Source organism: Episyrphus balteatus, chromosome 4, assembly GCF_945859705.1.
Source record: "Episyrphus balteatus chromosome 4, idEpiBalt1.1, whole genome shotgun sequence".
Taxonomy (NCBI): domain Eukaryota; kingdom Metazoa; phylum Arthropoda; class Insecta; order Diptera; family Syrphidae; genus Episyrphus; species Episyrphus balteatus.
The window spans coordinates 67,543,678-67,569,957 of record NC_079137.1 but is presented as its reverse complement, the minus strand read 5'-3'; the positions used below and the strand labels follow the sequence as shown (position 1 = coordinate 67,569,957).

The 26,280-nt window shown below is 28.8% G+C and overlaps 1 protein-coding gene across 1 annotated transcript in view; it reads right to left on the bottom strand.

The window, feature by feature from the left end:
• Positions 1-26,280, bottom strand: part of LOC129918216 (uncharacterized) — a 79,364-nt gene that overhangs the window by 19,418 nt on the left and 33,666 nt on the right. Inside the window, exons 2-6 of the mRNA XM_055998618.1 lie at positions 19,176-19,503; positions 14,956-15,043; positions 14,767-14,852; positions 3,412-3,519; positions 2,313-2,372 (exon numbers count right to left, since the gene is read on the bottom strand). Coding sequence (XP_055854593.1) covers positions 2,313-2,372; positions 3,412-3,519; positions 14,767-14,852; positions 14,956-15,043; positions 19,176-19,319 — 486 coding nt within the window. The 5' untranslated portion in view covers positions 19,320-19,503. The remainder of the gene's footprint in view (positions 1-2,312; positions 2,373-3,411; positions 3,520-14,766; positions 14,853-14,955; positions 15,044-19,175; positions 19,504-26,280) is intronic.

Sequence of the window (26,280 nt, the reverse complement as noted above, 5' to 3'; positions counted from 1 at the left end):
TAAAGCTTTGCTTTAAATTTGTATAAATAAAATTTTGGTTGTTTACTTGGCAATTTTTAAATAGCTTTAAAAATCGGTAATTTACAGTAAAATTGCAAAGGGAACAACCAAAATTTTATTTATACAAATTTAAAGCCAAGCTTTAGAACTTGGTACACTTTTACATTTCAGTACTTTTTGTGCTAGCATAATTTCAACATAGGAGAACTTGGCTCTTTTTATAACAGTAATGTTTTTGTTGTGATTTATCTATCGACATTTATCTATCGACATTTATCTATCCACATTTATCTATCGACATTTATCGATCCACATTTATCGATCCACATTTATCGATCCACATTTATCTATCGACATTTATCTATCCACATTTATCTATCGACATTTATCTATCGACATTTATCTATCGACATTTATCTATCCACATTTATCTATCGACATTTATCTATCGACATTTATCTATCGACATTTATCTATCGACATTTATCGATCCACATATATCTATCCACATTTATCTATCCACATTTATGTATCGACTTTTATCTAGTTCTCCTATGTTGAAATTATGCTAGCACAAAAAGTACTGAAATGTAAAAGTGTACCAAGTTCTAAAGCTTTGCTTTAAATTTGTATAAATAAAATTTTGATTGTTTACTTGGCAATTTTTAAATAGCTTTAAAAATCGGTAATTTACAGTAAAATTGCAAAGGGAACAACCAAAATTTTATTTATACAAATTTAAAGCCAAGCTTTAGAACTTGGTACACTTTTACATTTCAGTACTTTTTGTGCTAGCATAATTTCAACATAGGAGAACTTGGCTCTTTTTATAACAGTAATGTTTTTGTTGTGATTTATCTATCGACATTTATCTATCGACATTTATCTATCGACATTTATCTATCCACATTTATCTATCGACATTTATCTATCCACAGTTATCGATCCACATTTATCTATCGACATTTATCTATCGACATTTATCCATCCACAGTTATCGATCCACATTTATCTATCCACATTTATCGATCCACATTTATCGATCCACATTTATCGATCCACATTTATCTATCGACATTTATCTATCCACATTTATCTATCCACATTTATCTATCCACATTTATCTATCGACATTTATCTATCGACATTCTACCAAATTTCAAGGTTCTACGATAATCAGAAGTGCTCTATAACATTTTATGAAAATTCAGCGGAAATGGGCGGATGCCACACCCCCTGAATTGAAAATCTCAAGTTTTCGATTTTTTCCTTTGTATACCCCACAAGTCCTATCACCGTGTAAAATTTCAAGTTTCTACGATATCGGGAAGTTCTCCATAATTTTGATGATCTGTCAGTGAGTCAGTGAATCAGTGAGTCAGTGAGTCAGTTACGGTTTTTGCGATTTTTAAAGCCCTATATCTCAGAAACTACTCATCGTAGGAGGCTGAAATTTTGCGAATGTAGCGATTTTGAAATTTCTAGCATCTTTGGTGTGGAAGTTAGAGGGGGGTCGAAAATGGCCTGAGTTGTTTCCTGTAAATAAGGGTGTAGTGCCAAAGTTGCTAGAGAACTTGGCTGGGCACTACCGTACCCCTTGATATGATTCTAAGTTCTTGAAAAAAATTTCTTTTTAAAGTTCTGTATATTAAAATACTGCTAAAAGGCAGCAACATCGTTTTGATAATGTAAAAAAGTACCAAAGTTACATTATCAAAACGATTTTGCAGCCTTTTTGCAGCATTTTAATATACAGAATTTTTAAATGCAGTGTTTTGTAAACCAGAATTTTGGAATACAGAATTTTTTGATTACAGCAGTTTAGCCATACGGTATTTTCTACATACACAATTTTGAAATACAGTATGTTTTTGGCTAACAGTATTTTGAAAACAGTATTATGACCCATACAGCATTCCGACTCCAACCCAAAATTAAGTTTACCTTACGGTCTTAGAAAATGTAGAAAATTCAACGTCGAAAAGCTTATTTCCACACTAAAAATTTGAAAAAAATATGAAAATAATTTCGAACTATTTTTCTTCAAAAGTTTATGGAATGTACTAATTTTGTTTTCAAAGTTAATGCTCTCATTAGTTTTTAGTCCGAAATATTCGAAAATGTTTTGTTGTTTTTTTTTTTTATGAAAACTGACTGAATGAATTCTACCTGGCAGTAAATAATCAATTTGTCTGCACCATGGAATACTCTGTTAGTGTTCTTAATTTAGAAACACTTTTTTGATGATGAGTGTTTTGATAAAATGTATTGTTGAATGAGTTGTGAAAATTAAAACCAATCCTTTAACTCACATTGATAAACGCTCGTGCTATAAAAAAGGTCACTTCTGCTTTGCACATTGTGTCAAATTGCTGAAAAGAAAAGAAATATTTGTTAATTTAATTAAATGTAAAAGTTCAAGTTAAAAAATTCCTAAATAAGAATAAATTTGTATTCAAAAATACTTTCTAAAAAGGCTTAGTGAAATATAAGAAAAGTATCCCTACTGCATTTAGCACTGCATTTCTAAAGAGTATGAATTTATATTTTAATAAATTCACAAGAACTCTTGAATAGTAAACTAAAAAGTGTTTTTAAAACAAAGGGATCCTTCGATAAAAGGGTTAACATTAAACGTTATTTTGAAAAGAAATATTACGAGCATAATAAAACCAAAAACTATGTAAAGAAGACACTTAAACTGCATCCAATTACATGAAGAACAACTTGACTCCTTTTGAAACCAAAAACAAGCAAAATATCGCTGACCCTCAACACTTTTTTTTATATAGTAAATTTTAAGTGCCTCTCAGGACTCATCGGCCTTATAAAAAACCTCAAAACCCACAACAAAGTATTCTTTATGGTTCATGAATTATTTACAATATTTTTTTTTTATGTGTTGGCTTGTTTCAGTGTTTTGTTTAGCATAACATTTGAATTTCTTTTGATTATGAACAAAAAAATAACAAATAAAAAAAAAAACACAAACTACCAAGAGAGGTCCTTGTTGATGATAAAGAAAAAATATAACAGACCACCAGAGGCGCATACAAAAAAATACAAAAAAACTGAACAAAAAATTGTCTCCTCTCTCTTTAGCTCTGTAGGATTTACTTCATTGAATGGAAAAATCATTTCTTCTTTAAAAGAATTATTTTGTTCAATTTTGCAAATATCCTCAAAATCAATAACAGGATAAAGGAAATAAAAAAAAAAAAAATAGAGATATTTATCTTTTATTTTTCGACTGCATGAATTCTGAATTATTATTTCTTGTCAAGATTATTATTTATTGTTGATTCTCAATATTTTTTGTTTGTCACTTTTTCTTCCTTACTTATTCTTTTGTGGAGGAAAATAAATATTTTTTGTTTGTTTGTTTATAATTCTATTTTTTTATTTACTTACTTTATTTACATGATCCCGCAGGACATTGGAATAAACCATAGCTACAGCTTCTAATGCCATAAATGTTATAAAACCAATTATCCAAGGCACAATTAATCCGGGATTTTCCTAAAAATTAAAAAAATGAAATTGAAATTGGAAAAATTTTGTCAAGTGTAAAATAATAATAATGATTGGGGAATATTAATGGTTGAGGAGGAGGATATAACCAAACCCCATGCTTTTTAACAAATAAGACAATGACTTTTGGACGTGATGTAGAAAGTTTTTAATCGATAGTTAAATTTATTCAAGGCTGATAATGGCATTAAAAAAATTCTAAAAATAAACTTAAAATCTCTACGTTTTAAAATATGAATTATTGTAAGACACCTACTTTTATACTGGTATTTTTAAGTGGGTTTTTATTTTTAGCAATTTTTCGTAGCGCTCAAAAAATTCAAATTTATAGAACATAAATGCAGCTTATAACCGTGCCTATGCACTGGCTAAAGAAATTGGTATTTTAAAATGATTTTTGACCGAATAACGGGAAAACAAGTTTTTTTGTCCTAACTTTTTGACCGTTTTTAACCGTTTTTTATCTTTTTTTCTTCAACAGATAAATGAATGAAATTTATACTGTTGATGATAAAAAAATAATAGGCAGGACTTTATTTGTTCAAAATTTCATTCAATTTTGATTTACAATTTTGAGATAACTGTAAAATATAGTTCTATTTTTCAACACGTTCTTTCTTTTAATCCAGAGCACATACAAATTTGTTTTATCTTTATCAAGCATGCTGATAATATTATTTTTCATTTGATTCATCACACATAACGGTGCACTTACTACAAGCTACACAATGTCAAATTAAAAAAAACTTCAGAAATACCTCAAAACACCTATGAAAATCTGTTACCCATGACCAGGACCGTAATCTCAGTTTGAAATTTCGACAGGTTGGCTTTAAAAAAATTCATACTTTTTTTGTAAGCATTGTAGAAATATGATTGAAGTGTCAAATAAAAGGTGAAATAATAAGCTTTCACATGATATAAAATTTATTATAGGTTTTATAGAAAATAATCGATTTAAGAAGATAAAAAGATTGATTTTTTTTGCTTTTTTTTGATAAAAACTGATTGATTTCAAAAAATTGTAGCTTTTTTTGTAGATGTAGTAAAGACTAAATACATGATCGATATAAATATTTTGAGCTGAAATAATAGGCTTTCAGGTAGTATAAAATTTATTATAGGTTATTTAAAAAAAAAATGGATTTTTGGGTGATGGAAGTGGTTTTCTTGTTTTCTTATGACGTTATCACGTAAAATTATCGTCCGTAAACCGACTTTTCAGACAACCACTTTTTCAACCTGAATGTATATAGGCCTGTAAATTATGAACTCATATCTTTTATTCAAAACTAATTTTGAGAATTTAGTGAAAAGATATCGGCTTTTGAATATGAAAAAAAGAAAGAAATAATATTTTTGGTTAGAAATACTTATCTCAGAAACCAGACCTTCAAGAATCTTTTGGTTTGCAGTTGTGAATAGAGCTTAAAGAGAACTTTGTTTTGATGTCTCACTCAATAAATTTGGAGAAAATTTTTAAAGTACCTAAATTTTTTTTTTGCAAGGGATTTTTTTCGAAAATACAAAAAAATATATATTTGTAATTTTTTTACCTGAATGCATAGGCTTGTTAATAATGAACTCATATTTTTAATTTAAAACCAATTTTGAGACTTTGGTCAAAAGATATCAGCTTCTAAATATAAGAAAAAGAAAGAAAAAATATGTTTGGTTGTAAATATCTCAGAAACCAGACCTCCACGAATCTTTTGATTTGCAGTTATGAAAAGAGCTTAGAGAGGACTTTTTTTTTATGTCGCACTTGATTCGCAAGCCTCTGTTTTGATCCCAAATCTATAGTCCTTATTTTGTCCGTATCTGAGACTTTTGTCATTGTTCCACAATTTCCTTCTACTCCTGGCCTGGTAGTTCAACGACGACGGCAATTCCCATTTCATACGAAGCTGAAAATCTTCTAATTTAGTAACGTCTTTTAATTAATACCTTGACGAGCTTTCGCAATAAAACACCAAACACTTTAATTGTTTTCAACAAAGCTCTTTCAATTTCTTTATAAAAAAAAACCTTTAAAAAGCTGAAAGAACCGCCAAGCAACCTTAACCAAAGAACGTATCATTTTTTCCCTTCACGTCAGTGGTTTTTTTCTTATTACTTCAGTCGGGGACATCAAAAACAAATATAATACCTGCAACTGCGACCTTTATACATTTTCAGTTAAAATTATTACCATATTTCCGCATACACAAAAGTGGTTTTATTTGGTGACATTTTTAAAACCACACACAGAGCAACTGAATCGTTTCCTTCCAAATGCTCCCATGTAAACATTTTCTTATTTTGTAAAACTGACATTTACCACACACAAACACAACAAAAAACACAAACAAACAAGCAAGCAACCATTCAAAACAGCAAAAAAACACTGCATGCTATGATGCGGCTGCCGCACTTTGATGCTTTTACAAATTATGAAAATGTTTCTTCATGTAGGTACACATGGTGTTTTCCTCTCTGAAAACGCCCACGAGTTTTCTGACCCTAAAAAGACACACCACACACAAAACAAAAACAAGCAAAAAAAAACAAATAAAAACACATTTTCCATATAAATTATGCCTGGGTTTGACATGTCACCCATGAAACATCCAGAACGAACGACGCAAGACGCGAAGAGACGCACGCGGGCACTCATTTTGAGCTGAGTTGAGCTTTTAGAAACAATTTTCATAATTGTTATATGCACCATGTGTGTGTGCGGCTCAGGAATACAAAAAAAACATCAACATCATCATCATAATAGCAAAAAAAAAAGGATAAATATGTGGAAATTCAAAATTAAGGACACTTCCTTCAGTCGGATGTCGTTTACATGTGTGTGGCATTGCGGCAAGCCCATTTGTTCCCAAAAGTACTCAAATGAACTTGTAACACTTAAACTTGAAAAAACGAAGCAAGAAAAGAAGGATAAGAGTTTGTACTATTTTTCTTCTGTACCATATCCTTGCCACAAAAATTCATATACAACAAGGACACAATGCATGTGTGTGGTTATGTTGTGTGTATTTCTCGCTGGATCCTTCTTATATGAAACACACATTTGAATGTGGACTAGACAAATGGAATTTATATTATTTTGTGTCCCAATTAGGTTTAAGGATGTGAAGAGAAATTATGCAAATATGCTCTAGTTTAGTCCTTGTGGTTGTCATTTCTCTTATTTTTGGTTGGCATTTACTTTTCTTTTTTCCTCGATTTAATGCGACGAAATGAAAGCAAAATACAACAACTTTTTGTTCTTTTTTCTGGTTTTTGCCAAGAGCAAGGATGCGGCAGTCTTTATATGTCCTTGTAATTTGTCACACTACTCTAGACAACGCAGGGCCCTTCTGTCGCGCTGTTTATATATTTATTTTGATCTTGGCATGATAAATATTTAATTTCTCTCTCTGCGGAGATAAATAAAACTGAGAGTAAAAGTAAATATGTAAACATTCGTCTGCTTAAAGTAACCGCCGCTGCTGTCAAGCGGTAGAACGTAGTCATTATTTATTATAGCTTATTTCGAATAATTAAATTTAAGACACACTCTTGGCAGGCAGTGTTTTAAAATTTTATTCGTCCTTTTTTTTCGCTTTTCAGAGACTCACTTAGACTTGATGAAAACCACCATCAGTATAGTGAGGTTTTAATATTTTTAGATCATAAATTAAGACTTGTTCTACGAAAGCGAAAAGAAAAGGAAATCCTTCTTAGAGAGAGACTTCCAAAAAGAATGTTGGTTTTTGGTAGGTATAGTGAATATTTTTTTTTTCTTCTTTGCTTGCTTGTGTAGGTTTATTATTTTTATTGTGAGGCTGAGCTGAGGGAACACAATGAAAAAGTTCTAAAAATAATTATACACAATTTTGAAGGAAAAACGTTTAGCGTTTCTTAATAAGTGGCCATTAGGGACGATAATTAAAGCTTTATTATATTTTAAGTATGGTTGCTTAGAGGTTTCTTAATATTTTTTTTTCTCTTTTTGGCCAATATTTGGGGAAATAATTTTTTAGGGAAATTAAAAAAAAAAAGCTTATTGGAACCTTAATTTAATGGTTTTCAGCACGTGCTGAGATTTGTACTTTCAAGTTGGTTTAAATTGCCTGTGATTTATTGAATTTGTCCTAAATAAACTTGCAAAAAGTATGGATACGAAAAAATAAAAGGGATTTATTGACTGCTGTGTCTGCATGAGACTTAATTAAATTGGAAATTTAAGTTTTGCAAAACTCGTGAAGAATAAAATATAAGGCATCGTAAATATTTAATTTGGTACTCGGGTTTTTTTTTTTTTTTGCTTATTTATGGATAATTTTTAATTGGGTTAAATCTTTAATGGTTTATAATTAGTTTGCGAGAATTGCAGATGTTATATTTATTATTTAAATTTGTAAAAATTGTAAAAGAACGTGATGAAGAATAGCTATCAAAATTAATATTATTTACTTAACTTGGTTTGTAGCTTAAGAATCTTAATCATACAAAATGTTCAACTCTTATTTTATCCTCAAGGACAAGACAATGATAATATTTTTATTTTTCTTCCAAGAAAGGTACTTTAGAGCAAATTTTTTGATTTTAAAATGAACGAAATATTTTGCTTGAAATTTTGTTGTAGGTAGAAATTCTGTATTCATTGCAAACAAATTTCATACATAAAAATAAAATAACATATGTACTTCGTTTTACAGTCAAAACAAAATTAGGTCCGTCAAGCTGGGTACGCTACAACCGAAAATCCAAAATCTGAGTATGCAGGAATTTGTTGCTAATTTGTTGCTAATTTGTTACCCCAATCTCGAATTTGTTGCTCCTGCCCTTACCCCTCAAATCTGTGGCGTACCCAGCTTGACGTAAAGCAAAAATTCCTGCATACTCAGATTTTGGATTTTCGGTTGTGGCGTACCCAGCTTGACGGACCTAACAAAATTAACATTTTATTATCTCTGCTCCCATTTTATATGCTTTTGAATGATTTGAGAACATTTTTTTTTTTAAAGTTAACTCAAGTAGCACACTGGTGTATAAATTGGTGTAAATTCATTAATTTTGGTGTAAAATTGAGAAATTTGAATAAAATGGTGTATGTATCAAAAAAGATGGTACAAAAATTATACCATCATCTTTTCTGTGCAAAATTTCAACATTTCTTTTAAGATTCCGTGCAAAAAATACGCCGATATTCAATTGTTTTTATAATACACCATTATTGGTGCATAAAATTATTCGATTCTCAAATGAACCGAAACGGTATATTTTGTGCACTCTCTTTGGTGTAGGAAGTACACCCTGTGGACAAAAAATTCACCAGGCTGCATAAGTGGGAGACGTCATATTTTTCCATGGCCGCCATTTAAATAATGAAGACAGCGATTAATTATTTTACTATAATAGTACTATATCGGCCTAATTATCCCGCATTCTTCCTTTTTTCGATTCGTTTATATTACAATAAGAGAACGCTTCTAAAAAAATGTAAAAACAACAAAAAAATTATTATTTTTGAAAAACTGATTTTTAAAATCGAAAAAAAAAAATCATTAATTCATTGAAATTTTTGAGGCGCTCGATTTTTAGACGGGGTAGTATCTAAAATCAGTAGATGGAATTTGTTTCGTTCTTAAATTAGGCACTCAAATTTATTTTTAATCACTAGTTAATTTTATTGTGATAGAGAATAATTTATTTTCATTTATTTCATAAGAAATAGTGTACATTTTAGTTCATCAAACTATTTAAGGTTAAAAAATAAACTTTGGTTCAAATTATAAATCAGAATAATTTAAATGGTGTATTTTATCCATAGATCTATTGTGTATTTTTCAATTTCAAAGGAATAATTTTCACCAAAAACCAGTTCATTTTTTATACCACTAGCTCTATTTATATACCAAAATCGGTTTAATTTTTTAACCAGCGGAGTTTATTATATACGAGAAAATGGTATATTTTTTATATTCAAAATGCATATCACGAAAGTGCAAAAAATATTCCAAATATTTTGGTGTATTTTAGACTTTTGTGCTACTTGAGAAGTTGAATTTAACTAAAGAAGAATATGAATATCTGAATTCTACAGCAATTTCCATTTACCCTTTTTTAGCCCACAAATCGTTTTTACATAAATTAAATAAAAACCCATCAATGGACAACTGATACTTTGAGCAGAGGTAGCTCTGAACAAGCTTCAAGAAATCAAAAGCAGGTCTCGCCAATTCAATTGATATCGGATGAGTTGAACCAGACCTTAGGTCTCAGTTATCTAAATTTCAACTAAAAATTTAACAATCAATGAATATATTAAAGGAATCCACGGCCACTATGAGTTTCACCAATACCTACTTGCTGGCCAAATGTGACTTAATAATAAGCTATTCAGTGAAAATATCAAAAAGTATTTTTTTCCTTCATTCAAATTTTTTTCTTAACATTTTTTTTTAGAAATTTTCAAGTTTTTTAAGCCTAGAACATAATGTTGTGAAGCAAGTCGCGAAGTGAGTCCATACGTTGTGAACCTTCGTGGTAGACAAAAAAAAATTGATTCTTTTGTAAACTAGTTTGGTTTATAAACAAAAGAGCTGAGCAGCGAACTTTAATATTTTGTATTTAGGTATTTCTTATTAATTTAGTTCTTTTTATTCTTTGCTTCAAATTATTAAATCTACCATAACACTACAATAGTTTACCAAACAAAAAAAAAATCATGTGTGCAATTCACACGTGGTTGAAGTGAAACCTTAAAAATAATTAAAAAAAAATCACTTTTTTTATATGGCAACCTACAATAAATTTTATACCATCTGAAAGCTTATTGTTTCAGCTCAAAATATTTATACCGACCATGTCTATACAACATCTACAAAAAGAGCTAGAATTTTTTTAACCCAATTAGTTTTCATAAAAAAAAGCAAAACAATCAAACTCTTTTCTCTTCTAACGCCATTAAATCCATTTTTTAAAAGACAACCTAAAATAAATTTAATATCATTATTATTTCACCTTTTATGTGACGCTTCAATCATATTTCTACCATGCCTACAAAAAAAAGTATGAATTTTTTAAAGCCAACCATGTCGAAATTTCAAACTGAGATTACGGTACTTCCTCTACTGCTGGCTGGTCATCGGCAACAAATCTTCACAGGTGTTTTGAGGTATTTTTCAAGTTTTTCAATTAAAGATTATATAACTTGTAGAGCACGTACCGTTATGTGTGATATATTAAATAAAAGGTAATATTATTAGCATGCGTACTAAAATTAAATAAATTTGTTATGTGCACTAGATCAAAAGATATAACGTGTTTAGAATAAAAAAACATCTTTTCACCGTTATCTCAGAATTTTGAATATGAAATTAATTTAAATTTTGCACAATCATAATTTATTTAATTACCTATCTGCTGTATTAATTTTATTCATCTATTTATAAAAACAAAAAAGTTATGATCAATTGATTTTTCGTGTCGATTTTTCGTTTCATCTTGTTTCAAATCACTACGATACTAAAGAAGTTTTCACTTATTTTAAGGCAGCGTTAAAATTGAAAATCCAAATTGTTTTTTACCAATAAATATCTCCTTTTTCTACAAATCTGATATTATTGCTTATTTCAATAATTTATTTTTATAAATTTGGATTATTTCAGTAAAAGAATATAGTACAGTCAAATTAGACGAAAAAGAGCCTTACAATAAATGCTAATAAGCTTAATTTTGAAAATATCTTTATTTAAACATCAAAAAATCAAACATTAATAAGTCAAACTTAATTTGAATATTCTTTGAAAGTAAATTTTAATATATCTCTGTCATATTATTTATCAACAAGAAAAGCATTTCAAACAAAATTTATGAAATTCTTCTTAAATTTTCCAAATTGACTTACATTTTGAATTCTAGAACATGTTTCAACACCCACAATTATAATATTTTCTCTTTTCCAAGAAGTTATAAAAGTTTCAGTTTAATATACTCTGGGTTATATATCAAAGGCATGCCCACACATTTGCACAATCGACTTAAAATTTCGAGAGACCTATCCTTTAGCAAATAAAAAATATCCATCACAATGTTTCTTTAAGGTTCTTATGAGGAATCTAAAACCAATGTCCTCCCTTACCAAAAGAATTCTTCTTATTTTCCTTTTTATATAACTGAGCATATAAGTTGGATGAACATTTACTTTTCCATAGCTTTGACATGGGAATACCCTTAGTGAAAAAAAAATACATCTCAATAAGTTGCCTATTTGACTTTAAGAGCTCTTACAAGTTCGTCCTTTAAGTCAATAGGGCATCCAATACCCTTCACATTCATACACATTCACTCCATCATAAACATTTCCCTTTCAAATAAATCCAAAAAACCGTTTGTACTATAAATAGCCTCAACCCTCTGTCTTTTTTCCCATCATTCAAAGTACCTTCAAAGAGATACAAAAAACAAACATCAACCGCCATTTGATATTGGATCCACTTGGGCATAAACCAAATAATAATCCGCGAAAGCCGCCGCACAATGGGACCAAACGACCAAAACCATCTCAAAATTGGTTTTAACAAATGTGATCATTTCAAAAAAGTAATGATTGTTAAACATAATAGAAATGTGCGCAATTATGATAGCATACATTGTTTTTAATATATTTTGGATAAAAGTACTTAAAATGAGTCTCGAACCTTACATTTTAATTTTTATTGTTTTTCGTTATATTTTATATAACAGTTTAAACTTAGCTTTCTCAGAAGTTTGTGAAGAAACCTTATAAGTGTTGTATATCAATAAAAAGGTTAGAATCTCTACTTATTAAATCCGTCATTTGTTTTTGAATGTACTTTAAATTGATTGCTTGAAAAAAATAACAATTAATGGGAAGTAATTTGGCCAACTTTAATTTTCAATTGTAGATTTCTACTTTGCCGACGACTGCCGATGTCGAGTTATGAATGAATTTAGAATCTCATATTACTCAAAATTAAGGAATAAAAATAAAATTTTGCGCATATTTGCGCCATTTTGATTTACGGTCAAAAATGTATAAAATAAAAATTTTCCAAAAATGTTTGCAAATCTTTTTTTTACTGTCATCTACAGGGTGTCTCAAAATTAATGATTCGAATGAAATATTCTCATAGGCTTTTTAAAGGGCTCTTAAAATTTGGTAACTTGTTTATCCCAAATATTTACGGTTTTTGATTAAATGCACTTCTTGTGAAATTTCGAAAAATTCCTACTTTAAAACAGTATTTTGCTTCCCCTGTTCATAATTTATTTTTGTTTTTTTACAAATGTGTCCCTAAAACAATAATTGATAATAAAGAACAATTAACAAACAAAAAAAAAATATTTCACTTGCCATTTCGCCACAAATTAGTTTAAACAAAAACATATGTTTTTTGTTGTTTTTTCTTACTCTGAAAAACCTTGTTTCGTTGAATTCAAATTATAGTATCTTTCGTTATAACTTCAATTTCCGAAACTTTAATACTTTTTTTTTAAACCGTGATAACTAGGTAGGTTTTAAAAATTATAAACCAGTTTCAAAATTTAAAATTTATATTTTCAATAAAAGTAAGAAATTGAGTTTCATTAAGACTCAAAACTGCTAACTAATTAGTAGCGATATGGCGAACGAAATAAAAAGTGTTTGGATTAAATAATATATTGTTTCTTATTTACCAATGTTTTAGTGAACTATTTGTAAAAACAAAAATCAATTATGAACAGGGGAAGCAAAATACTGTTTCAAAGTAGGAATTTTTCGAAATTTCACAAGATGTGCATTTAATCGAAAATGGTAAGAACTTGGGATATGTTGTTTAAATTATTACTTTTGGGACACCTTATGTATGTATATAGAGAATTCCCAACAAGCTTGACATTCGGAACGGATTTCAAGTCCCATCAAAATCCATCCCATCAAGTGCCGAAAATCAAAATCTGCAGATTTGATTTAATTTAATTATTTTTCAAACTTGTATTTGTTTACGCTATCTTAATTCTTATCTCAAGCATTTGTTTTATTTTGAAAAAGTCTTCTCTATAAAACATAAATTATTTTCATATTCTATTTCGTTTTGATACTTTCTTCCTCTTTAAACCCATTTTGTTGTTTAATTTTTTTTTAAATACACACTAATTTTGATTTAATTAAGAAAGTGGTTAATTTAGTTTCTACGTTTGTGAATACTTATCTCTTTAACATTTTTCTTTCTTTTCTTACTTATAAAATAAATTCTACCTATATACAATGAGTTTTATATTCTCTTTCGTTCGTATGCTTTTTTTTAATTTATAATCTTTAATTTTTGCTGTCTTATCAAGATATTATATCCAGGATAACTTCACTTATATTTAAAAACAAAATACAAAGACTTAAATATAATTTTGTATATGAATTTAGTCATTAATTGATGAATTTGAGCACTTTTTCATAATTTCTGTTTTATAATAAATACATACCTAATTTTTTTAGCTCTGATTTTTATTACATGTTGAAGCATATACATTGTAGTATATTCGTGAAAAATTTCAAAAAAAAATATTGAGAAACAAAAAAGTTATGGAATTTTGAGATGATTTACATCGTTTGGTCCCATAGTGCGCCGCCTCAAAACATCCATCCAAAAAAAAAAAATTGATGGATAACGACCGGGCCTATTGTTGATACAATGACGGTGGTGGTAAGAGGCGGAAGAGAATATGGTTATAGTATTCCCAACCATGCATAAGATCATAAGACTTAAATAAATGCCACAACATCAGGGTTTTCATTTTCCATCATAAAAAAAAAGGTCAACACTGGCGAGGAAGTCACGTCAAAGCTCAAAGTACCATTATATGGGTATGGTTTGGGTATCTACTTCCTCACCACAACAAGATGCTTGCTCTTAACTTCTTTTTCGTATGCTTTTTGGATTTATTTTCGTTTTCTGCCAAACCAATACATCTGGTCTCTTTATATCCTCTCAAAATAAACAAAATTGCTATTTGCCGCCAAAATTGGGTTGGCTTCAGTGGGCTTTTCGTCGTCGTGGGTTAAGGGTTTTGGAGTATGAAATTTGAATGTGGGGAATGAAGAACATGCGGTTTTCTGGTTTTTGGTCTTTATATGGTTGAATATAATGTTTGCACTTTGTGTGTGTGTGTTTTTGACATGGATACCGGGTTTCTAGGGATATGGAAAAAGGAGATAAAACTAAAATATTATTTGCATGGATTTTCCAATTTTACCTTGTAAATGCCAAACATCAACATCACGCTGAGGAATATCATTGACATCTGAGTCCCGATTATGGCAAAGTAGGCTATTTGAACACCTGCAACGGAAGTCAAATTTAATAGGTTTTTACGATATTCACGTCAAACATAACAAAAATCAACATAAATTAGGTTGGAAACGGGTGGTTTTTGAAATCTTACCATAATAGACGTCCTCTAGTTCGCCGGGTCGTCTGACGTTGACACTTATTCGCCACGCATATATTAATACGATCAGTATTGAAATATTCTGAAATGAAAAAGATAAAATTGGATTTTAATTGAAGTAAAATGAGGCTAAATTAATGTTTTTATCCCCTTAATTTCAAAAAATCATTTAAAAACCAGCTAAATTGGAAAAGTTTTGCTAAATTTTTCAAGTACACTTGAACACAAAATGCTTTTAACTATTTTTGTTGTCTTCAACTGTTCAACAGTTTTTTAAGTGACATAAAAAGTACTTCAAAGCTTTTACCATTCAACACTAAACTATAAAATTATAAAACCTCAACATAATTAACTCTTGTAGCACTTTTATCCAGCATTTTAACCATTTTCCATGGCAATTATTCTTGACTGCAATTCAAATTCTTGTGGTTGGAAAATTTTTTTGCATTTTTACTTCTTTTTTTTGCTAACTGTGCTAAATCAACACTTTTAATTTTCAAACTTTTTTTTACTTTTTTCCTGCTTTTAATATCACTTAGAAAGAAGCAGAGGAAATTCTTTTTTTATTCACACATTCTTGCTCTATAAACATTCTTAAAAAACTATTGTCATAAAGTTTTATAATGCTGAGTCAGGACAGGATGGTTGATGCTATGGTAATATGCAGAAGGATATCTGCATACCTAACATACGAGTATTCACTATATAGAGATAAAGTTAGTAAAACTATGTCCTTGAAGGCAAAGTAATTGACCTCAAGTTTTTGAATTGGAATGTGGGAATAGGATGATTTGGAATTCTTGTGTGTTATTTGAATTGTCTAAGGTCGAGTCATTCGAGTTTTTAGTTTAAATTTGTTTAATATGTTTCTGTGAAAGTTTATTTTGTGATGATGAATCCAAGTTGGAGTGATGAAGACTGGTTTTCATCAGTGTTTTTATTAATTTTAAATATGTGCTCCGCACTTTTATTTTATTTTTATTCAGAAGTGATGTTTAAGCAGGTGTGTTGATTTGACTTAATATTTGGCTCAGTTTTAGCTCACTGCAAATGTTAAATTTTATAACGCATGCAGTACTAAGGGATAATGTTTAGTTTAAATCCTGATATAAGGATAATATCCTGGATGAACTACTGATTTTAGAAAAAGTTATTTTCATACTAAATACTAATATTATTGAAGTAAAGAAGTTATAAATTGGGAGGAATCAGAGGAAGCCACACCTTCAGAAGAAGACTACATCAACACAATAATTACATAATTACAAATCGGGAAGGTTTTGTAACCACATTGGTCTTTCAAAATCTACAGCGGAAATCTAGTGGCTCTCAGTTAACTAATTAAACGGTAGCATGTCATGCTATTGACACTGACCATGCACCACGTTTTCTCGCTGAAAGAAATATTTCTTTTAATTTTTAAATCAAATCTGGCACCGTTATGATTTCGATGTTGAGGAGATCATAACTCTACCCACGTTGGACAAAATTTTCAGAAAAAAAAAATAAAATTGGTCTGAAGAAATTATTAATAATTAAAACTTTTGAAATAAAATTTCATATTTCAAAAAAATTAATTTTTCTTAAAAAATACAAAACTAATAGTTTTGTAATTTTTTTTTTTTTAATTTCTTAAAACATTTCTGTACAATTTTGTTGATAAAATCGGTCAAATGACTGATGAGAAAGTTAAAGTTAATTAAATGGTTCTATGGCAGGTACTATTAATAACGTTTCAAAAATACCGATTTTAAGAACTCGTTGTATTTTATTTTTCATGCTATTTTATATATCTTTTTTTTGTAATAAAACATGCTTGCTTTAATATACCTAAAAAACCATGCATTCCCTGACTGAACCCCTGGTCCTAGAAAAATTATTTATACCTTTTTGAAAAGGTTGTTTAATGTAGACAAGAACCGCATGAAAATATTTTGATTTAAGTCTATATCTAAAAAAATGGCCTCATACCTTTTTCAAATGAGAAAAAACTTTAACCCTCTTGGGGCGCCATCTAGTGTCAAAATTAAAATCTGAACAAATTAGAGGATTTTTTTTTATTATTTAGAAAAAAGTTTTTCCACTTAGGAACTTGATTCAAAAATAACGAACGCCGGAGTAAAAAATGATTTAGAAGCAAATGTCTCTGCAAATCAGAACTCTCGAATGTTTTTCTTCATCCTTAGCAATCATCTGTTGTTGTTTTAGTTACCACAAAAACATGGCTCTTATAACTATGTATTTATCCATAGATTTCAAAGAAAAATAATTTGTTTTCTTTGTCAGGAATCAGAATTGTATAAGCAATTTAAAATTTGACAAATTCGATTTTTTTTTAAATATTATTATTTATTGTACTTAAACTTCTGCGGTAACTTTGTAAAAAATACAAAAAAATATTTAAAAAATCATATTTCGAAAATCTTCTCATCTACATACATACATGTTTTTAAATTAAGATTTTCAAGTTTTTAGGTTAAAATCTACGAAAAAAAAATATATTTCTATTAAAAATAGGAGCCAATTTCTCATATCGTCGGTACAAAGTCATTTTGGACGTTTGCATTTTTGGACATTTTAACTTTAATGCGTCATTTAGCTTGTTATCACTTTGTCGACTATAATCCTTCACATGTTGCCTAGAAGCCTAAAATATCAATGTCAGTTACATGAGTTTCGAAAACTTTGAAGCCGTTTTTCTCAAAACAACTATTTTTCAGATTTGCGGTTTTGGATTTGTGTCCACGATATATGTTGGAATTATGTAAATTGGGAACAAAAGTCAAATTTCTAAGATTTGTTCCATGATGTTTCAAGGAATTTAACGAAAATGGTTTTTGAAGCCCTGGTATCTGAGAAACCTCTTAAGCTGAAATTTTCTGAGGTTTATGTTATTGAATTTCAAAATCCCTTTCCCTAAAAGTTGCCATCATTGTATATATATGTCCATAGTACTATCATGAAAGGAAACGATCTCAGGAACTCTGGTGGTATCTTAAAAAAGCAGAATTTGTATGAAATAAATACACTGAGCGCCACCTCAAAATAGTGGTGACTTGAACTAATACTGAATTCGACTTCATAAATATATATACAATGGTTGCCATTGCATGAACAAAGTTCAAGGGATTACTTACTTTAACAAAATAGAAACCATCATGATTCAATTGGTTGCGTGGAGATATTTTTCTGTTGACGTTCTGTTCCCTCTCCTACCGGATTTAGCGATCTGGTAAACTTTTCATCCCGTCAATTGAATATTCACATTTTTTCATAAACTCTTTGACTAAAGTTTTTGGAGTTACTCTAGAGCTATTTTTTTAAATTCTTTTAATCATGAAAATTAACGTCATCTGTCACTTTAAAATTTTGTAGTGGTATAATTTTGTAGGCATTTTGAAATAAGGAAAGACAAATACTTTCAAGAAGCCTTAACATCAATCACAATCAATCACAATTGATTTGATAGTTTTTCAAATAACATTGTTTTACTCCTCATTATCTTGCAACTGAAACTCTGTAATGATTCCACTTTATAGTTTTTAAAAATTAGGCGAATAATGAAAATATTTCATCTCTTGCAAATTAATTTCATCTCTTGCATTGCAACTTTTCAGTAATCAAAACTAACCTATATTTTGACATGTTTTGAAAATTGTATTGAAATTTTTATATGAAACAATACGTTTTTTTTTACATTTTTTTTTTTAAATAATTTAAACTGTATGTTTTTTCTAAAGAGTTTAATGATTGGATATTACGCTTTCGGTGTTGACCTCTGTAAGTTATTTAAAATTAAAAAAATTGTTTCTATCCTTTAAGAAACTACAGTGATAATCATCGGTTAGGGTGAGTTCATTGTATACGACATTAACAAAGTTCAAAAAAATATTATATATTCTGGAAAATGTTTAACTAGAAAAATCTGTAACAAAAAGATAATATCCTTTAGGGAAACAAAGATAACCTATGCCATTAACAGATTTAGGGTTACCCATTTAGGTCTGATGAGGTTTTGTTCTTTCACATAGAAAATTTATAAATTGTCATCCTTAAGAAAAAAAACACATTGTCCTCTTTCTAAAACAACTAGATATCTACTTCCATCCGGATTTCATAATCCTAACCCACACACATAAAAAAAACAAAAAAAAAAATGGAAAATTTATAATTCACTGTGGCGTATGAGTAACATATTTTTCCAAACAACTTACCAATGTGTATATGGCACTGGTCACTGCCAAATGTTTCGCATGTAACATCCGACAGCATCCGGTGCCTGTTAACGGACCATAGGGATACAAAATTGCGGATTTCATTTTCTCACTGGCTGCTATCGCAAAGGGTTTCGTTTTCATTTTGTCATAGCCTCGAGACACTTTTAGTTTTTGTCCCTTTTTTTTTTTTGTTTTTTTGTTGGTCCTCTTTCTGTTCTAGTCTGTGTCTGTCTATCGGTCTTGTGATGACATTTTTGTATCTATTCTATCTCTCGGTTGATGTTGTTTGCTGTTTGTTGTTTTATATTTTGGCGTTTTGTGTTGTCTGAAATTGAAATAGAAAAAAAAGAAGACAAAATGTAAGGATTAATTAAAGTTGTACAACAACACAAAAAAGGATTGTAAATCAAAAGTTAATTTTACTAAGAGGTTTACAAGAGTTGTTTTGTTTCTGTTGTAGAAAATTGAAAATTAAATTAAGTTAAATTAAAATTTAATTGGGATACTACTTGTTAGAGATTAAGAAAAGAGAGTAAAGGATAAATTGAATAATAGATGACTGACATAGATAAAAATTTCCTTTTTTTTCCTTAAATAATTTTGTTGTTTCAAAAAAGGACTGAAATGAAATTGAGAAGAAAAAGACAAAACTTAAACAAATTTTATTCCAAGAAAAATAATTTCCCACATGGTTTGTCGATTTATTTGATTTGAACTCAAAACACACACAAGTTTCCAAAAGCCCTCCCAACTCCCAACTCCTTTTCATCCTTTTCCTTTTCACTTGACCATGTCTGCGTATTGAATTTCTTGAAAAGCATACCATTTCTCCATTCGAGGAATACACTAAAGAGCTGGCTCTTTGGAAAACCCATTTATCATCTAAACACCATCGAGCAATTGAAACATATATCTGATGGGAAAACTGAAAATTGACCTCAAAGCGATCGTATTGCAAATATCTGTTTTGAAAAGTAAAAGGAAAAGGTTTTTCAAAAAAAAAAAAAAAAAAAACTGCCACTCTAACGTGAGAGCCATTTAATAGAATCAATGGGGGTTTTTTTTTCTTCCTTTATATAGTTTCGAAAATTCATGTGAATGAAAGGTGCCCTTTGTCCTTCTGAATGATTGGTAACTTGAAGCTTATTTTTGAGAAAAAGCCAAATAATGTATTTTGTCTATTATGAGAGTATTTTTGTTAATCGATTGAAATATTTATTTATCAAGGATTTCTATTGGAAGTATGTCTATTTGTGAGGTTTTTAATGGTTTTTAAAGAGGTTTTAGAATAAGTGATTGATTGAAAAGTCCTTTTAAAGGTTTTCAAATTGATTTATCTTGTTTTCCTATTTTCTAAAAACATAAAAGACTCATTTCATTTAAAAATGCCTAAAAGACTGTCATGCATTTATTTGTTTATTTAAGTCATTTAAAAATTTGTCAATTCAATTAAATATTTATAGAGAAGCCACATTAACCTATTAACCAATTATACAATTTGGTCAATTTGGTTAACAAACCAAAAATGATTTTTTTTTTCCTTTAGAGAGTGATTTTTTTTTGGTTTTTGTTTTTTTTTTATTTTTGATTAAAAATTCAAACCCAAAAAGTTGGTGTTGAAATTATTCACTATCTTGTTGTCAAATTGAAAGACAAAACAAAACAAAAAAAAAAGGGTTTAAAAAAGGTCACAATCAATTATGCAGTAACAAAAATTACCCAAATAATAAAGAAATTTTTTTTTAAGAGTTGGGTTTGAATGTTAAATTACTTTTATTTGTTGGATTAATGTTAATGACAAGGAAGAGACGTTAATTTGGGGATGTCATTTCTTAGTGTTGTTGTTTAACAAAAAAAAAAAAAAAAATAAGAAATACAGAACTGTATTTAATTGAAACGAATTGAAAACTAGGAAATAAATGAGTACCTATATATTAATTTAGAAATATATATAAATTGTGTGAAAAATTAAAAAAGGTTTTCTAATTCCAGGAGATGGGTCTTGTTTTAAATAATTTTTTTGTTTTTCACGTTCTTTTGACATTGACATAGCTAGTCTAGGACACTTTAAAAGGTTTTTGACGTTTACAAAATGCCAAAAAGCATTAAGTCCGATGAAAAAATTTAGGCTGAAATTGTGTTCAATAAATCGTAAAACATTAACAGGTACAATTAAATTGCAAATTGAAAATTTGTTTAGGGTTTTTTTTTTTAGTTTTAACGTTTGAAGCTTTCAGTGGAATCTACCATAATTACACTACCTATGTATGCTATCTATTTATGAGAATTATTATGAAATCTATTTTTCTAGATTTTTTTCTATAACAATTAAAAAAAGTATTAAGTTAATATTTTATAGTTTTTTGTCATTTAGTACAGTCAAATTTATTAAAATTTAGACAATGGAGTTAATTGATTTGGCAAGTGAATCATTCAAATTATAATCAAAGTAACTTCAAACCTAAATAATAAGAAAATAAGATAAATTTGATAGCAGGATTGCAAATCATTAGTTAGATCTCCAAAGAGAATAGAAATTACATGTTTGACGTGATAACATCGATATAAATCGATAAACCATGGCAGCCACCACAAAAAAGTGAAGCCATTTTCTCCCGTTCCACTCTCGGACTTTCGCAGTACGGCAAAAATTTAAATTAAAAATAAACTATTTGATATACAAAAACCTTCTATAGCTTATTTGATAGATAATAACCTAAAGCTTAATCCAGATGAAGGATTTTTAAAAATTCCGTCATTTAATAGGGTAAAAAGGGGTAAAACAAAATTGCACAATTGGCTATTTGCTAAACGCGACAATGTAAAGAGTTGAATTTTGTTTAGTCGATAGATAAATTTATTGCAAGACTGACAGTGATATTGAAAAAAAATTCTAAAAAATTTCAAAACAAAGTACTAAATGGTTTTCTAAAACTAAAACATGAGGTAGACCTTTGACGAAGTAGTGATTATAGGTAAGGGAAATCTTTTTTGACAATTTGAAAAACGTCATTCGAAAGATAATAAAAGAAAAAGGTTAGAGGTTTAACACGGATTTTTTTTTTAGTCTCTGCGTTTTGAAATATGAATTTTTGAAAAACACCTAGTTATTTTGGGGAATTTTTGGGTGAGTTTTTATTTTTTTTTATTTTTTGTAGCGTTCAAAAAATCTCAAACTTATAAAACATGTAGTCTATGACCGTGCGCATACATGTGCAAATTGGTATTTTAAAATAATTTTTGACTGAATTATGGGAAAAACTAGTTTTTTTGTCCCAAGTTTTTTGACCGTTTTTAACTGTGTTTATTTTTATCTTTTTTTTCTTCAACAGATAAATAAAAAGAAATTTATATTGTTGATAGAATAGATAAGACTATATCTGTGCAAAATTTCAATCAACTTTGTAATCACAATTTTGAGATAACCGTAAAATAATGTTCTATTTTTCAACACGTTCTTTCTTTTAATCTAGAGCAGATAAAAATTTGATTTAACTTTATTGGGCATTCTGTTGATATTAAATTTCATTTGATATATGTACATTTGATATACTTTTTCTGACCTATTGTGGTTAAGAAAAGAACAAATAGATAAAGCTCAGAAAAAGTTTTAATTCATTTAAATTAATTTTGTATTTAGAAATTATTTTTTTTTTTAATTCACTCAGTTTGTTCATTTTTACTTGCGATATAGGTACTATATATCAAGTTATGCATGCGTACAAAAAAAAAAGTTGAGATAACATTTTTCCATGACATTACGATGATAGACAATGCCAAAAAAGTGGGTCCCGGAAGTCCGTCTGTCCGTCTGTCTGTCAGTCTGTCAGTCTGTCAGTCCGTCTGTCTGTCTGTATAAGGAGCTAGAGCCTAAACGGATGGACCGATTGCCTTCAAACTTGCTATGTAGCAGTTTTTGGTGACTCTCCAGAGGGGTTTTTGGAATTAATTTTTTTGGACCAAAAATAACGGTACCTGCCATATAAAAATTTCGTAAAAGTTTAATTTCTCGAAAACGGCTCCAACGATTTTGTTAAAAAAATTCAAATGTTAGTTTTTAAATAAGGTCTATCTTTAAATGAAGAAATTTTTTTTGGAAAATCATTATTAACGGTACCTGCGATAGGACCGCTTTTTTCAAATCTGATTTTCTGCCAAACTGCTTATTGTATTTCAACGAAATTTTTTATACAAAAGCATTTATATAATTTAAATATAAGCCAAAAATAAAATTTTGAAAAAAAATAATTTTTGGATTTTAAAAAAAATTTTGAAAATTTTTTTTTGAAAAATCAAATTTTCGAAAACGGGACATTGAATTTTTTTGAAATTTTGTTTTTAGATGTTGATTAGTTATTTCTAAAAAATGGCATACCAATTTTATTTTTAAACTTTTTTTTCAAAAAATTATTTAAGAAAAATTAGTTTTTTAAAAAACGGCTCTAACGATTTTGAAAATTTTTTTTCTAAAAATGCACCTTAATATATCAAATAAAATTGCATACCTGTTTTGTGGGGCGATTTGATTTCAGATATTGTTTTATTTTTTTGAAAAATTAATTTTTTTTTTTTTTTTTTTTCATATACCTACATTTCTATATAAAAAGTCTTAAAAATTTAAGCAACTTGAACTCTAAGAGCAAGTTCGTGCGACCCAGTCGTGCATTTTATTTTTAATTACTTTCGGTAGCCTTTTTTATGAAAAAAACTTGTTTTTTGAAAATAAACTGGGCTTTAATAAAAAACACAAAAAAATAATGCTCATTACCGTATTTTTTTGGCTTAGTGTAAAAAAACAACTTAAAAAACGAAGAAAATTGTGTTTGATGCAAAATTGTGGAAAAACGGTTGTCCGCAGACAAAAAAAAGTTTTGAGACAAACTTAAACTGTAATAAATTCTTGATTGGTTGTAAAAAAAATCTTTCAAATCAAACTTAGTTTGGCAAAGATAAGGCCAATTAAAGGACAAGAGAGCAAAATCCATAAAAACCGCGGTGGTAACTCGAAAACAGGACGAAAACGAGAAAATTACCTCTTAAGTTTTTCGACTTAAAATGACCTCAGGAATCCATGGTTTTCATTTGGGGCGGTGACTGTGGGGCACCCTGTATAACACATAACTGTACATTTACTACAAGCTACCTCAAAACACCTGTGGAGATTTGTTGATCATGAACAGCCACCAGTGTGGGAAGTATCGTAATCTCAGTTTGGAATTTCGACATGGTTGGATTTAAAAAATTCTAATTCTTTTTTCTAGGCATCTCAGAAATAAGATTGAAACGTCGTATGAAAGGTGAAATAATTAGCTTTCACATAATATAAAATTTTTTACAGGTTGTCATTGAAAAAATTTGATTCAATAGCGTGAGAAGATAAGATTATATGTTTTTTTTTTGGTTTTTTTTTTATGAAAATTTATCGAGTTCAAAAAATTCTAGTTGTTTTTGTAGATGTCTAATAGACATGGGCGATATAAATATTTTGAGCTGAAGCAACAAGCTTTCAGGTGGTATAAAATTTATTATAGGTTGTTAGGTATATCAAAAAAAATGGATTTTTGGGTGATGGGATTGATTTTTTCACTTTTTTCATGAGAAATGATTGTTTTTAATAAATCATTTTAATACTTTTTGGGCATTGTAAATATTTAAGAATGGTTTTATTCTTAAGTTTATTTGGCTTTTTAAAGGTATAGTTTTTTTTTGTAAGCTTTTAAAATAAAAAAATTAAAATAATAAGAAAAAAAAATGTAATTTTGTTTAGCTTTTTATTGTGTATTATGATTGTTTGAAATAAATAAGCGCTTCAATATGATTTTATAAATTTAAACACACCAACGCACCATAAAATAATAAATTTGGGGGAACATTTTAAAGGATATACAATATACATATATTTTAATGTTTTGAACGGTCTGGCATTTCCTTGGATAACAAAACAAGTTTTTTGAGTGTTGCCAAGGTATAACTGCTTTGCATTCTTGTCATTCTAAGGGCCGGTTTGTTGACACTCGATTATCTTTTAATCAAGGATTTTTGTATTTAATAATCCTTGATTAAAAGATAATCGACTGTGAACAAACCGGCACTAAATAATAAAAATTGATATGGAATTAAGATTACTCATCTTTCAATAATAATAAGGCTTCAATTGACATATTCTTAAACCCTTTGTTTCTAATCAGGGTACTTTTTTTTTACTAATTTTTCAAGTAAGGGTTAGTTGCTTAAAAGTTAAAGAGGAACAGATGAACAGGTATAATCTCAGAAGAGAATAAATTGAAGAACACTGCCTTTCATCCTTACTCTGTTAAATCACCAACTCCTAAAAAAATGACAGCAAATCGAAAAATATGACTCTCCTTAAAAAATCCTGGTTTTTAATATGAGCTTAATTTCATCGAATTTTTTTCTTACAAATCAATCATAGGTAGCTCTATAATATACTCTCACAACAGTATCCTTAACTAAAATAAAGGAGGTTTTTGTTAAGTGTGTGTCACATACCTACTAGAATATGATATATTTTTAATCTACTAGTACGTATCGACACGAAAAAACAATGTTGAAAGCACTTAACGTTTAATTGAAAAATAAAAAAAAAAAAAAAAACACACACACAAAACAAGGACAAGTTGTATCACACACGTGTGCCGCCTAAAGGGATTTTTACTCACTCCCCCCAATTTCACCATAACTTGCTTTATAATTTCCAATAAATTTAAGCTGTATTAGTGCACACAAAGAATTAAAAGAAAAACGGAAAAATATTGAAAAAAAAAAATCCCATTGACTTTGACATACATGGCGTATGTGTAATATTTTTTTTTTTATTTTTCGATATCGAATGTTTGTCAGCAACATGTGTCAGACACGAGGCGACTTAATTCCTCCATCCACGTGTGCGATTGGAGTTCAACGAAAATCATTTTTGTGCTCTTTTTTCCACATCATTTAATTTGATTATTTGTCTGTTTGATCCTTAACACGCATTTATTTTTGTATTGAATTTTTCTTATTAAAAAAAGAAAATCTATAGAATTAACACGACTTGTCGCCATGGGAGATTTTTTTTTTTGTTTGATGCTTATTGGCTCAA